General features: G+C 48.3%; 1 protein-coding gene across 1 annotated transcript; it reads right to left on the bottom strand.

The window, feature by feature from the left end:
* Window positions 1-926: 926 nt before the first annotated feature.
* LOC119975624 (G-protein coupled receptor 35-like) lies at window positions 927-2,092 on the bottom strand. The gene has a single exon (XM_038815412.1). The coding sequence runs from the start codon at window positions 2,090-2,092 to the stop codon at window positions 1,139-1,141; it is 954 nt and encodes a 317-aa protein (XP_038671340.1). The 3' UTR covers window positions 927-1,138.
* Between the last annotated feature and the right edge of the window lie 12,946 nt (window positions 2,093-15,038).

Raw genomic sequence — 15,038 nt, 5'->3', positions numbered from 1 at the left:
AGTCTAATCAATGAATTTTGAATTGCCGGTTCAAATTACGTTTTATTTTCGAAGCAGAGAGTCCCTAAAATGCAGAAGGCCATTCAGCCCATCAAGTCCGCACCAACCCCCCGAAAGAGCACCCTACCTAGGCCTAATCCCCTGCCCGACCACCATAACCTGAACATCCTTGGACACTAAGGGCCGATTTAGCATGGCCAATCCACCTTTGAGGTGCTTTATTGACCCCTTTAATTGCACTCTTATTTGACGTTTTTAAGCTTCCGTTGATCTTTGTTATGTTCGGGCAGTAACCCTAACAGGAGCAGCCCTTTTCTTGCTTTGTCCCTAATTTTCATTCTTTTCTTCTATTTTGTTGGTGGATCACAAAAGAGTGGCCAATCCACCTGACCTGCACATCTTTGTGACTGTGGGAGGAAACCAGAGCAACGTGAGGAAACCCACGCAGACATGGGAAGAAAGTGCAAACTCCACACGGTCACCCAAGGCTGAAATTGAACCTGGGTCGCTGGCGCTGTGAGGCAGCAGTGTACTGTGCCACCGTGCAGTGACACAACATTTATATACATCATTTACATGTTAAATAGCCTATCTAGTCACATGCCCCGAATGTTTGAAATGGTGGAAGTATTTTTTCATTCAGATTTCTTTCTTGTTCAATCTAATTAGAGATTGAAGCCACTACTAGAGTTTTTTTTCCACATTTATGTACATATTTAGAAAGGCTTAATACATCCACACAGGAATCGTTCATTTCCCTGTAAACGTGACATCTAGAGAAATGACAGCTGATCACTTTATTGTTCAACTGTGCAAAACCATGAGACAGACAACATAGCCAATTACCACATGAAATTCTTCTGCTGTCACACGTCAATGTTCAACTTACTCCATCTTGCTGATCAATGAAAATATTTGAGGTCAACTTTTTTTAAATGTTTCTGGTCAATCGTTTCCTGAGGTTAGAGACAAACAAGATAAATAACCAGCAGCAGTGGCAGGCTGGCCTGTCGGCCTGTATGCGGATGAGGCAGAGATGATAGATAATATTTTGTGTGTGTTTTTAAAAGCAATACAAATAGATCACCGATGCAAAGAAAAATAGGGCAGCAGTACTGGGGTGAAGGTTAATGTGACTTTAAGAATTGAGAGGGGGGTCTGCAGTCGAATCCGCTATTGTCTGGCAGATGGCCATTTCGGTGTTGGAGTTTGGGGTGAGCCGAGAGTTTGACTGGCGCAATTCCTTAATGCCGTAGAAATAGTAAATTGCGTCCAAGCAGCAGTTCACGTTGGCCAGGTACATGGAAAACTGCAGGGCGTTCCGCAGAGGTTCGCGATACTTGTCCGAGAGGAAACCATTGGTCGCTAAGGAGTACAGCAGCAGCACCGTGTGATGGGGTGTGAAACAGATCAGGAAGGTGAGCAGGTTTGAGAGAATGATTTTGGCGGATTTGTCCGCCCACCCCTCCCGGCTCCCGCTGGCCTTAACCTTCAGGCTGCGGATGATTTGCAGCGAGCAGAACATCATGAGCGAGGCGCAGGTCAGGAAGAGCACCTCCAGGGCGGAGATGAAGCCCAGCTTCCAGACTCGCGGCGAGAGGCGGTAAAAGCAGGAGCGGGAATCACTGCTGAGGTAGATGTGGCTGGTGCACGGGCACACCAACACCCAGATGGCGGCGCAGATCATTGCCGTTTTCCTGGGGGACGAGATGGCTCTGCTGAGGAAAGGATGCTTTATGGCCAGGTAGCGGTCGGCGCAGATGAGGGTTGTCAGCAGGATGCTGGCATATGTGTTGACGAAACAGAAAGACTCCAGGAGCTGGCAGAAGCCCCTCTGCAGTGGCCACTCCTGGCGGACATAGTACGCGTAGATTTTGAAAGGCAGGGAGAAGAGCAACAGGCTGTCTGAGATGATGAGGTTGGTCATGTAGATGGTGGACTTTGTCCGTTCCTTGATTTTACACCAGATTAGGCAAAGGGCCACTCCGTTCAATACGAGCCCAACGCAAATGGTCGGCAAACTGAACACAAGCATCACCACCTGATGTGACCATTCAGGCACTTTCCAAGAGCAGTTGGCTGGAGAATCCATCCCTGAAAGAAGCCGATGACAAGTTTTCAAACCATTGAATAATATTCCCCCCCCCCCCCACCCCAGAGCCCCTTTGCCTCTCCCTCCCCCCCCCCCCCCCCCCCCCCCCCCCTCCTCCCCTCCACACACACACACTAGGAATCTCCCTATGTGCCTTGCTCACCCTTCGGAAGTGTGACTAGACTTCAGAAGCCCTTCAGTGGTCCCTAAAGCCTGTAGACACCTTGGTCTCCCGAAAGGCGCTACCCAAATGCAAATTCCTCCACCTCCCTGCCCGCACCGTCCCATATTATAAACAAAAGCAAAATACTGCTAAGCGCTAGAAAGCTGAAATAAAACAGAAAATGCTGCATCTGTGGAGAGGGAAACGGAGTTAAGGTTTGGAGTCTGTATTACCCTTTTCCGTGGAAGGATGATTCAGAGTCCAACTCTCTCCACAGATGCTACCAGACCCGCTGAGTATCCGCCCCCAAAAGAAACTAACACCGATGAAGGACTGCTGTTGGACTTACCAGCAATTCGGGTCTGCCTTGCTGAAGTGCCTTTCAAAGTGACCCAGTGAATGCACGCTTCCTCTGAGGGAACGCCAAGATGAGCTCTTTCATAGAACCTAGACCTAGACGGAGCTGCTCCCGATTTGTTACTGAGGGGAGGCGGACGGTGAAATCTATTTGATTCTTTCGAAGTGCCGGCACACACAAGATGGGCCGAATGTTCTGCTTCGCTGCGTTGTATGTTTCCAGGGAGATGCTGACCCGGGAAGCGGACAACGTGAAAGCGGTGAAAGATTTGCAGAGAACGAGCCAGGAGTTCAGACCAGAGAGTGGGGGCACTGGCAGGTAGAGAGGATGGGCAATCTGACTCCTCCTCACTTCATACACTTGGTTTCCTGTGTGATCTGTAGTATTCAATCCGTTCTCTTGCTCTTTGCCAAATATATAACAAATCGTAATTATTTCACAATCAGATGTTTCAAAATACTTATGGCTGAAATAGCATGTTTATTGTCAATTCGATTTTTAAAGCATTTGTACATTATTTCCCCGTGTGAAAACCCAACAAAAAAAATCATTGTAATGCAGGAGTCCTTCTAGTTTATTTCTTTGGTCCCATTTCTTTTATTATTTTGTTCCATGGACCCAGAGTTGGGCTGTACCTTTAATGCAGAAGATTCATAGTTGAAGCAGTCTGCTTGCCACCACACTGTGTTCCCAGGTTTTGTATTTTGGAGAGGAGAAACCAGACTCCACAGACTTCCCGACACAAAGTGGATCTTAGGAACCAGGTTGTGCAGGGAGTCAGTTCAGTTAGTTAACTGGCAACCTGTGGGTTGGCCAGGGACCGTGTTCTGCCTGACAACAGTCAGTGATTGGTTCCTAAATGATGCTTTCAGAGAGAATTTAGCAGAACTGTTTAGACCGTGGAAGTGAACGGAACTCTCCCTCTTTCTCCTGCTCGCTGAAGCAAAATAACTGCTCGATTGTTCTGAAAGCAGTGAGTGGCTGGCAAACCCTTTGCTGTAAATCTGAAATGGTGCTGAGTCTGTAGACAAGGTAGACAACCTTGCAAGAGAAAACCATCTCAAGCCTAGACAGAAGTACCAAAACAGAAGACTGAACTTCAGAAAGACATTGACTGGATGTCATCCCAGTCCATCAGAGATACTTATCCGTTTATTTTTATTAATATTTTCTTTCTCTTTCCACCACCCTTTCCCTTCTGTATTGTTTGACTGTGTGTGTAGAGAGTACAGTGAGATAGGAGGAGGGGGGAAGGGGAGGGGGTAGTAGATAGTTGCATTTTCTGCCCGTTATAATACTGTACATAATAAAAGATTATTTGTGTTTTAAAGCTACAAAGCTGGTGACTGTAGTTTATTCGGCTCAACTAAGTATTTTGGGCATTTAAATAAAATCTAATTTCAACTGGGGCTGGTTTAACACAGTGGGCTAAGACAGCTGGCTTGCATTGCAGAATAAGACCAGTAACTTGGGTTCAATTCCCATTCCAGCATCCCCGAACAGGTGCCATACTGTGGCGACTAGGGGCTTTTCACAGTAACTTCATTGAAGCCTACTTGTGACAATAAGTGATTATTATTATTAACTGTGTTGCGACACAGGGTCCAGTGGGGCTGGAATTGACCGCACCCTAGCCCAGGTGTCATGACCGTGAAGATAGAGAAACAGTTTTTAAACTCAGGTGGAAATGAAAAAAGATGGCTGGTCTGATAATTTTACACCTTCAGCAACGTCACATTTCCCTCAAAGAGATTGGCTTTCCTTCCATTTGAGTGTAAATGGGGCAATTGTTTGCTATGTAAATTATAATGTTTTTCTAACCACACTATTTCCGCTAACAACCTGGTGAGGAAATTGATGCACCATACCCCATCCAAACCAGGTGGTAAGTGAGCCACCCAGAAGATTCCCCAGCTGGGCAGTTTGCCAACCAAAGATGGGTAGTACCAAAACCCAAAGAGGAGGGCAGCATCCCACCCTCACAGCTTGGTAGTGTACCTAGCAAAACAGAGCACCAATGAACCACTTTAAGTACTTGGGTTGTACCTCATCTGATACATCTGGGTAGTGACCCACCAAGCAGATTTGATGTTTCACTGGAACGATACTTCAGATGTACTTGTGTAATGTGTGTGCAGATGGTGGCAAATTGAACAATATTGGTCTCCTTATTAACATAATATTTAATGTGTTCGAAGCAATTCAGAGAAGGTTTACTAGACATACCAGGAATGGGTGGGTTGTCTTATGAGGAAAGGTTGAAGAGGTTCAGATTGTATCCACTAGACTAGAGTTTTGAAAGAGTAAGAGGCGAGTTGATCGAAACCTTTAAGATCCTGAGGAGTATTGACAGGGTGGATGTGGAGAGGATTTTTCCTATTGTCAGACAATCCAGAACTAGGGACCACGGTTTAAAAATAAGGAGTTGTTTATTTAAGACAGAGATAAGGAACATCTTTTTCTCTTAAAGGATAGCGAGTCTTTGGAACTCTCTTCATCAAAAGGCAGTGGAAGCAGAGTCTTTGAATATTTTTAAGGCAGAGCTAGCCAGATTCTCGTTTAACAAGGGAGTGGAAGGTTATCAAGGGTAGGCAGGAATGTGGGGTTGAAGTTACATTCAGATCAACCATGATCTTATTGAATGGTAGAACAGGCTCTAGGGGCTGAGTGGGACACATTTATTGCAGGTCTGTGGGGAAAAAAAACACAATTATGTATACCTCCTAGGTATTACAATGTATGTTTCATTATTATTCGCAATGTAATTTGCTTCACAAACATCCTTGTGAGTGCCATCTGGTTCACTAGTGTCATAAACTATTTAGAAACAGCTGAGTACATAATATCCGTTTGACTTCCGTCAGCCACAGGTGATTTAAACATTTTTTTTTCGAGTACCCAATTCATTCTTTCGAATTAAGGGGCAATTTAACGTGGCCAAGCCACCTATCCTGCACATCTTTTGGGTTGTGGGAGCGAAACCCACGCATAAAGGAAAAGGTTGTGTACTGTTGCTCTCGGACATGAAACTGTGTCAGCAAGAAGCTGGCCTTAAGCAAAATTACTTTCCAGACTTATTAGTCAGACACGCCACTGTCACATATCAGTAGAGGTTATCCCTGAATAGCTTCATAGATCTTGGGGCTACTGCATGCAGTGTAGTTATTATTAACCATTGCATCCCAGCACAAGAAGAGTTGATTATTGAGGGAATTCCTTGAATGCCAAGAGCAAAGCTATTCAACTAATCTGCTCGTTTCATTTGCGTGCTTTCTGAAAATCATGACTACCTTCAAACTAAGACCTTAGTCACCATTATCCTGGCTTTGCACAGGTGTCATTCCGATGATACACAAACCACATTTCCTTCATAATGTCGCCTCACTGTTGCCCTTTCTCATGCCTACCCTTCATGTGTAAGCCAAAATGATATCCAACAGGAGGCAAGGAATATACACTGAGGAAAATCAGAGGAATATAAATCTCCGGGCACATTGCATGAGGCTATCCTGCAGATCACTGCAGGAGGCAGTGGCATAGTGGTTGATGTGTTGGGTAAGCTGGGTCTGCGAGGACTGCGTTTACTGCAGCAGTGAGAGAGACACACTTCCAACACTTGAAGAAATGCAACTCGATTTTATTGAACTCTTAACTATCATACATACTTTAACTGTGGGTTGACACTATGCTGACTTGACTGGAGACCTGAGGCTAACCTGACCAGACTATCTTACTACCACGTGGTGTATGTTATAGTTGCTGCTCATGGGCTCTGACTGTCTCAGAGGCTGCATCCCAAGAGAGAGGGAAACCTGGTATCCTCTGGCTTTATAGTGGCTGTGTCCTGTCTGGTGATTGGCTGCTGTGTTCTGTGTGTTCACTGGTCATCCTGTGTGTCCATCACTGCCTGTCTCTGCACCATCATATACTTGTGTGTATATTATGACAGTGGTATTGTCACTGGACTAGAAATCCAGAGACCCAGGGTCCTGGGTTTGAATCTCACCTCAGCAGATAGTGAAATTTGAATTCAATAAAAATCTGGAATTACAAGTCCAAGGATAACCATGAAACCATGTCGTAAAAATCCATCTGGTTCACTAATGTCCTACAGGGGAAGGAAATCTGCCCTCCTTACCTGGTCTGGCCTACGTATGATTCCAGACCCACACAGCGACGCAGTTGACTCTTAACTGCCCCCCACTGAAGTGGTCTAGAAAGCCACTCAGTTCAAGGGCAATTAGGGACGGGCAACAAATACTGGCCCAGCTAGCGACGCACACAGCCCAAAATGAATCAATCACTGGCGAAGTGGTCATTTCAGGAAGGGGGATTGTTAAAGTTGGAAGCTGTTAACTTCATATATATATTGAGTAGGTCAACACAAATCCAATTGACCTTTGCTGGCCTTCATTTGCTTCCTTGTCTTCAGTGCCTCAATTGTAAAATCTGCATCCTTATCTTTAATTCCTTTATATTCCCGTACCAGCCTCCCCGGACAGGCGCCGGAATGTGGCGACTAGGGGCTTTTCACAGTAACTTCATTGAAGCCTACTCGTGACAATAAGCGATTTTCATTTCATTTCATTTTTTCATTTTTCATTTCATTTTCATTTCATTTCATTTCATTTCATTTTTCATTTCATTTTTCATATAGTCTTACTCTTTCCTACATCTGCAATGCCTGCCAATCTCAAGACCCTGGGTGGGATTCTGCGGGGCGGGCAACTCCGGCGCGGAGGAGTGGCGTGAACAACTCCGGCGTTGGGCCGCTCCGAGGGTGCAGAATCCTCCGCACCTTCAGGGGCTAGGCCGGCGCCCGAGTGGTTTGCGCTGTGCCGGCCGGCGCAGAAGGGGCTTGGCGCCACACCAACCGGCACCGAAAGGCCTCTTGCCAGCCAGCAAGAGTTGGCGCATGCGCGGGAGCACCAGCGTGTGCCGGCGTCATCCCAGCGCATGCGCAGGGGGGGATCATCTCCGCGTCGGCCATCGCGGAGGACAACAGCAGCCAACGTGGAGGAATAGAGTGCCCCCACAGCACAGGCCCGCCCGCGGATCGGTGGGCCACGATCGCGGGCCAGGCCACCATAGGGGCATCTCCCGGGGCCTGATCCCCCCGCGCCCCCCTGAGGACCCCGGAGGCCGCCCGCGCAGCCAGGTCCTGCCAGTAAGCACCTGTTGTAATTTACGCCGGCGTGTCCCGCCTAAAATGGGCGGCCACTCGGCACATCGCGGGCCACAGAATCGCTGGGGGAGCCGCTGTCAGCGGCTGCCGACCGCCGCAGCGCGATTCCCGCCCTTGCCAAATCCCCGGCGCCGGAGAATTCGTCAGCTGGTGGGAGCATGATTCACGCCAACCCCCCCCCCCCCCCCCGCCGATTCTCCGACCCGGCCCGGGGGGGGGGGGGGTTCGGAGAATCCCGCCCACAGTCTTCACTCTCCCTGTTTGTAAATGAAGCCAAGTGCACCTTCCTCCTAAACCCCCCCCCCCCGAAGCCTGTTGTTACATCTCTCTCATTTCCTCGGCAGCTTCTTTTAAGGTCTCAGTGGCATTTTCCGCAATTCCTCCCTCCCTTTTCTTGGGCTCCAATTCAATAGCAAAAAAAGTCTGAACATGTGTAGTGTTCCCTTGCAGACAGGATGGGAACCCAATTTGTTGTTGACTAGCAAGGCAGACATTCAGTTGTACTCGGTTATTTGTTTGGTGTGTTTCTCGAAGCGGTCAATTGGGTTAGCTCACTGTAAGAACTGAAACCTTTCAGTTATTGTCCCCTCCACCTGCAATCGCTTTACTGTGAACAATTACACTGCGACCCCAAATGAACATTAAAAAACAAAACTTGCAGTTACAACATTATTATTTTTACAAATCATTTTGTGCCATCAGAATCGGAAAGATTTGTGTGTGTGTATTGGGTTTCCACGGTATACTCTATCACTATTGCGGCAGAAGAACAATTTCCGTGGTATCTTCATTGCTGCAAAGAATGGAAACTAATGCCATTGCCTCCTTTCAAGAATGTGTGCAGCTATCACTCAGTTCAGCCCATAGACGAGTCCCCACAGCATGCTGATCGCCACAAGATAAGTACCATGGTTAGTTCTGCTTACCTGCGGCTATGACAGGTTATTATATTAAGTGCATTTTTGTTGAAGATATAGGAGTTGCAGAGGGCGATAAACATGTTTATATTCGTGATGTAATATTTACAAAGTATATCTAATCTGCATTTCTCAAATTGATATCCTGATAAAAATCAGACTTCCAGGTCGGCAAGAAGAAACAATAGCCCCGTTAGCCAGCTTTCATTGCAATACAAACAAAAATTGACATTGAGTCACCTAAAGGTTGAGAGTCAATGCTATCAAACTTGGAATTGTGCGACTCATCATAGGAAATCTGCTGGTAAGCAGCTGACGTGCTTTCAATGTTAATATAGTAATTGCAACCATTGTAAATGCAATGTTACAATGATTCACACACCAAGGAACTAAGTCAACTGAGAGCATAAGCAAACAACAGTACCCATGTCCGAACTAACACCAAGTTCCATTCACCCATCAACCCCTGTGCTCACTGATGCATTGGTGCAAGGTCGAGCAACACCTGGATTTTAAAATTCACAGATTGCAGATGTGGGGAAAATGTGTGGGCTTTGAGAAGCATTGTAAAGGAGGAAAGAGAGTTGGAGATGCTTTAGAGAGTGAATTCTAGAGCTGAGCTCCCAGAATCGGCATCAATGGTGAAGCAATTAAAATTGGCCTTGTGCAAAAGAAATACAGATTTAGAGTGGCACAGATACTTTGGAGGGTTGTGGGGCTGGACGAGATCATAATGAAAGTGAGGGCGAGGACATAAAAGGCTTTGAAAACAAGACTGTGAATTTTAGGAGTGAGCATTGGGGGTTATGGGTGAAAGGAACTTAGTGCTCATTAGGACATGGATATAGTAATTTGGGTGTGTTTATAGTCTCAGTTGACTTAGATCCTTAGTGTGCAAATCAGAGTACCATTGAATTTCCAATGGTTGCAGTTAACCATAGAATCATAGAACCCCAACAGTGCAGGAGGAGGCCATTCGGCCCATCGAGTCTGGAAGACCCTCTGAAAGCGCACCCCATCCTTGCGCCCTCCCTTGCACTATCCCCGTAACCCCACCTAACCTGCACATCACTGGACACTAAGTGGCAATTTAGCATGGCCAATCCACCTAACCTGCACATCTTTGGATTGTGGGAGGAAACCGGAGCACCCGGAGGAAACCCACGCACACACGGGGAGGACGTGCAGACTCCGCACAGACAGTGACCCAGCCAGGAATCGAACCTGGGACCCTGGAGCTGTGAAGCATTTATGCTAACCACCATGCTACCGTGCTGCCCAACAACCCTATGAGAGAAGAAATCTCTCCTCATTATTGTCTTAAGTGGGCAACCTTCTTCCTCTGGGATTATGCCCTCTGGTCCCAGACTCTCCCACAAGAAGAAGCATCATCTTAGCATCTACCTTGTCAAGCCCCCTGAGATTCCTATCTGTCTCAATAAGACCACCTCTCATTCATCTAAACTCCAATAAGTGCAGGACTAGTCTACTATTCTCATAAGAAAATCCCTCCATATCCGGGATCAACCTAGTGAACCTGCTCTGGACTGCCCCCAATGCCAATACATCTTTCCTTAGATAAGGGGACCAAAACTGTTCACAGTGTTCTAGGTGTGGACTAGCTAATGCCTTGCATAGTTCTAATAGGACTTCACTATTTTTATACTCCATTCCCTTTGAAATAAAGACCAACATTCCATTTATCAATTATCTGTTGAACTTGCTTGCTAGCTTTGTGTGATTTATGCACGAGGACCCCCACATCCCTCTGCGCTGCAGGTTTCTGCAGTCTATATCCAATTAAATAATATTCAGCTCCTTTATTCTTCCTACCAAAGTGCATGACTTCGCATTTTCCTACAGTATATTCCATTTGCCAAGTTTTTGCCCACTCATCTAACCTGTCTATATCCCTCTGTAGATTCTTCGCATCACCCTCACCACATGCCTTTCCATCTATTTTTATATTATCTTCAAACTTGCCAATAGTGCACTCACTTCCCTCATCCAAGACATTCATATATATTGTGAATAATTGTGGTGCCAGAACGGATCCGTTACAGCCTAAAAATACCCATCTTATCCCAACCCTCTGGCTTCTATTAGTTAACCAATCCACTATCCATATTACCCCCAACACAATAGGCTCTAACCTTATTAAATAGCCCTTTGTGTGGTACCTTATTGAATGCTTTTTGGAAATCAAAATATATTACATCCATTGGTTTCACCTTCATTACCACCTCAAAGAATTTTAATAAATTTGTCAGGCATGATTTCCCCTTCGTGAAGCCATGCTGACTCTACTCGATTATACTATGCGTTTCTAAATACTCAGCTATTACATCCTTTATAATGGGCTCTAAAAATTTCCCAATGACAGAAGTTAAGCTAACTGACCTGTCTGCATCAATGGTGCTGAGGTGGAGATGGTTGATAGCTTCACATTCATAGGTGTACACATCACCAGCAATCTGTCCTGGCCCACCCATGTCGACGCTACAACCAAGAAATCACAACAGAGTCTATACTTCCTCAAGAAACTAAGGAAATTTGACAAGTCCACATTGACTCCTACCAATTTTTTTTTTAATAAGCAATTTTATTGAGGTAGTTTTTGGCTTTATAAACAGTTACAGACATCATCAGAAAGAAAGCAAAAAAGGCAAAAATGTGCAAACATCCACGTACTTTCAATACTTCCATCGTAACATATTGCACAAGCCCGCTCCTCTCCCACCGGTACTACCCGCCATATTTTCTCTCCTACTCTACCCCCCTCCCCCCTCTGCCCCCCACCCCCTGCTGACGCTCACTCTCCCGCAAAGAAGTCAATAAATGGTTGCCACCTCCGGGTGAACCCCTGCACAGATCCCCTCAAGGCGAACTTAATTTTTTCCATACCCAGGAAACTCGACATGTCCACAAGCCACCACTCAGTCTTCGGGGGCTTTGAGTCCCTCCACGCCAATAGTATTCGTCGCCGGGCTATCAGGGAAGCAAAGGCCAAAACATCGGCCTCTTTCTCCCCCTGGATGCCCGGGTCTTCCGAAACCCCAAAAATTGCCAGCCCTGGACTCATCACCACCCTTGTTTTCAGAACCCGGGACATGACCCCCGCAACACCCTCCCAGTACCCCCTCAGCTTAGGGCATGCCCAAAACATGTGAACGTGGTTCGCTGGTCCTTCCGCGCACCTAGCGCATTTGTCCTCTATCCCGAAGAATTTGCTCATCCGAGCCACTGTCATATGGACCCGGTGAACGACCTTAAATTGAATCAGCCCGAGCCTAGCACATGTCGCGGTCGAATTTACCCTACTCAGGGCCTCTGCCCACAGCCCATCCTCCATTTCCCCGCCTAGCTCCTCCTCCCATTTAAGTTTCAGTTCCTCTGTCTGGGACCCTTCCTCCCTCATGAGCACCTTATAAATACCCGAGACTCTACCCTCCCCTTCTTCCCTCCTAGAGACTATTCTGTCTAGGATCCCCATTGGCGGGAGGCGTGGAAAGATGGGACCTGTCTACGAACAAAGTGGGTATCTAAAGTCATTTCCCCTTACCAACCCAAATTTCTCCTCCAAGCTCCTCAAACTTGCAAAGCTCCCTTCCAGGAACATATCACCCACCCTTCCCGCCCCCGCCCGCCGCCATACTCGGAACCCCCATCCATACTCCCGGGGGCAAACCGACGGTTGTCGCAGATTGGCGCCCAGACAGACGCCCCCATCTCCCCTACATGCCTTCTCCACTGGCCCCATATCCGCAGGGTCGCCACCACTACCGGGCTGGTGGTGTACTTGGCCGGCGGCAGCGGTAGAGGTGCCGTGACCAGGGCTGCCAAGCTGGAGCCCCTGCACGAAGCCGCCTCCACCCGCTCCCAAATAGACCCCGTACCCACCATCCACTTCCTTATCATAGCGATGTTGGCCGCCCAGTAATAATTAATCAGACTCGGCAAAGCTAGCCCTCCCTCGCTGCGGTTCCTCTCCAACATTGCCTTCTTCACCCGCGGGGATTTTCCCGCCCAGACAAAGCTCATGATCATCCCATTAACTCTTTTGAAGAAGGACTGTGGGATAAAGATCGGGAGGCACTGAAGAATAACAGAAATCGAGGGAGGATTGTCATCTTTACAGTCTGCACCCTCCCTGCCAACGACAGCGGGAGTGCATCCCATCTCCGAAACTCTCCCTTCATTTGCTCCACCACCCTGGCCAAATTTAACTTATGCAGCCTGCCGCAGTCTCGTGCCACCTGGATTCACAAATACCGGAAATTTTCCTCAACCAGCCTAAACGGTAGCCCTCTCAATCTGTTCTCCTGGCCCCTTGCCTGGACCACAAACATTTCACTCTTGACCGTATTTAATTTGTATCCTGAGAACTGGCCGAACTTCCTCAGCATTCCCAGTATACTTCCCATACGGCCACTGGGTCCGACACGTACAGGAGCAGGTCATCTGCGTAAAGAGAGACCCTACGTTCTACCCCGCCCCTCACCATCCCCTTCCATCCCTCTGCGGCTCTCAGCGCAATCGCCAGCGGCTCTATGGCCAGCGCAAACAGCAGCGGGGAGAGCGGGCAGCCCTGTCTGGTCCCTCGGTACAACCTAAAGTACTCCGACACTTCTCTGTTGGTCCTGACGCTGGCCCTCGGGGCCTGATATAATAATTTGATCCAATCCACCAATCCCTCCCCGAACCCAAACCATCCGAGCACCTCCCATAGATAGCCCCACTCCACCCGGTCAAAGGCCTTCTCGGCGTCCATTGCCACCACTACCTCCACCTCCCTACCCACTGGGGGCATCATTATCACATTAAGTAATCTTCTCAGGTTGGCTGCCAGCTGCCTGCCTTTCACAAACCAAGTTTGGTCCTCCCCAATCACCTCCGGTACGCAGTCCTCCATTCTAACTGCCAGTACCTTTGCCAGGAGCTTGGCGTCAACATTAATCAGGGAGATTGGCCTGTAGGATCCGCACACCTCCGGGTCTTTACCCCGCTTCAATATCAGTGATATAGTGGCTTGTGACATTGTCGGTGGCAGTGTCCCTCTGTCCCTTGCCTCATTGAAAACCCTCGCCAAGACCGGGCCCACCAGCTCAGAGAACTTCCTATAGAACTCTACTGGGTATCCATCCGGCCCCGGGGACTTCCCCGACTGCATGGCCTTTAGGCCCCCCAATACCTCCTCTACTCTAATCGGGGCCCCCAGCTCTTCCACTCGCCCCCCACCTGCTGTTGGGAAGGTTAACCCATCCAGGAACCTTTTCATCCCCTCCGGTTCTTCCGGCGGCTCCGAAGTATACAGCTTACGATAGAAGTCCCAGAATACCTTATTAAATTCTGCCGGGTCCTCCACTTTGTGCCCCCCCCCGTCCCCCGTCCCTCACTCTACCTATTTCCCTGGCCGGCTCCCTCCTCCTGAGTTGCTGCGCTAACAGTCTGCTAGCCTTTTCCCCATGCTCGTACACCACTCCCCTCGCCTTCCTAAGCTGTTCCACGGCCCTACTCGTGGATAGTGCCCCCAGTTCCGCCTGTAGTCTCTGCCTCTCCCTGAGTAAAACCTCCCCCGGGGACTCCGCTTGCTCTTCATCTATCCGACCCATTTCCCTGACCAATCTATCCATCTCTGCCCAGTCTGCCTTGGCTCTGTGGGCCCCAATTGAAATCAGCTCCCCCCGCACTACTGCCTTTAGCGCGTCCCACAGGGTCGCCGCTGAGATCTCCCACGTGTCATTCACCTGCAGGTAATTTTGCATACATTTCCGAAGCCTCTCGCAGATCCCCTCCTCCGACAGCAGTCCCACGTCTAACCTCCATTGCGGGCGTTGGTAGCTCGCTCCCCCGATCTGCAGGTCCACCCAATGCGGGGCATGGTCTGAGATAGTAATTGCCGAATATTCCATGTTCTTTACCTCCCCCCTACAGTCCCTGCTTAGTACAAAGAAATCTATCCTAGAATATACTTTATGGACGTGCGAGTAAAACGAGTAGCCCCTTCCTGTTGGCTGTCTATCTCTCCAGGGGTCCACTGCCCCCATTTGCTCCATAAACCCTTTCAGCTCCCTTGCCATTGCTGAGAGTCTACCCGTTCTGGGACACGACCGACCCAAAGTCGGGTCAAGGACCATGTTAAAGTCCCCTCCCATTATTAGCCTGCGTGAATCCAGGTCCGGGATCTTCCCCAGCACTCTTTTAATGAAGTACACGTCATCCCAGTTCGGGGCATATATATTCACCAGCACCACTCTTCTCCCCTCCAGTCTGCCCCGTACCATCAGGTATCTGCCCCCCCTGTCTGCGGATATGCCCTCTGC

This window comes from Scyliorhinus canicula, chromosome 13 (assembly GCF_902713615.1).
Source record: "Scyliorhinus canicula chromosome 13, sScyCan1.1, whole genome shotgun sequence".
In the NCBI taxonomy this organism is placed as follows: Eukaryota; Metazoa; Chordata; class Chondrichthyes; order Carcharhiniformes; family Scyliorhinidae; genus Scyliorhinus; species Scyliorhinus canicula.
Note: the sequence above shows the minus strand (reverse complement) of the source record. Positions and strands in the feature narration are given on the sequence as shown.

What these genes read in the sequence shown, in the direction of transcription:
- LOC119975624 (XM_038815412.1), bottom strand. Translation starts at nt 2,092, where the DNA reads ATGGATTCTCCAGCCAACTGCTCTTGGAAAGTGCCTGAATGGTCACAT.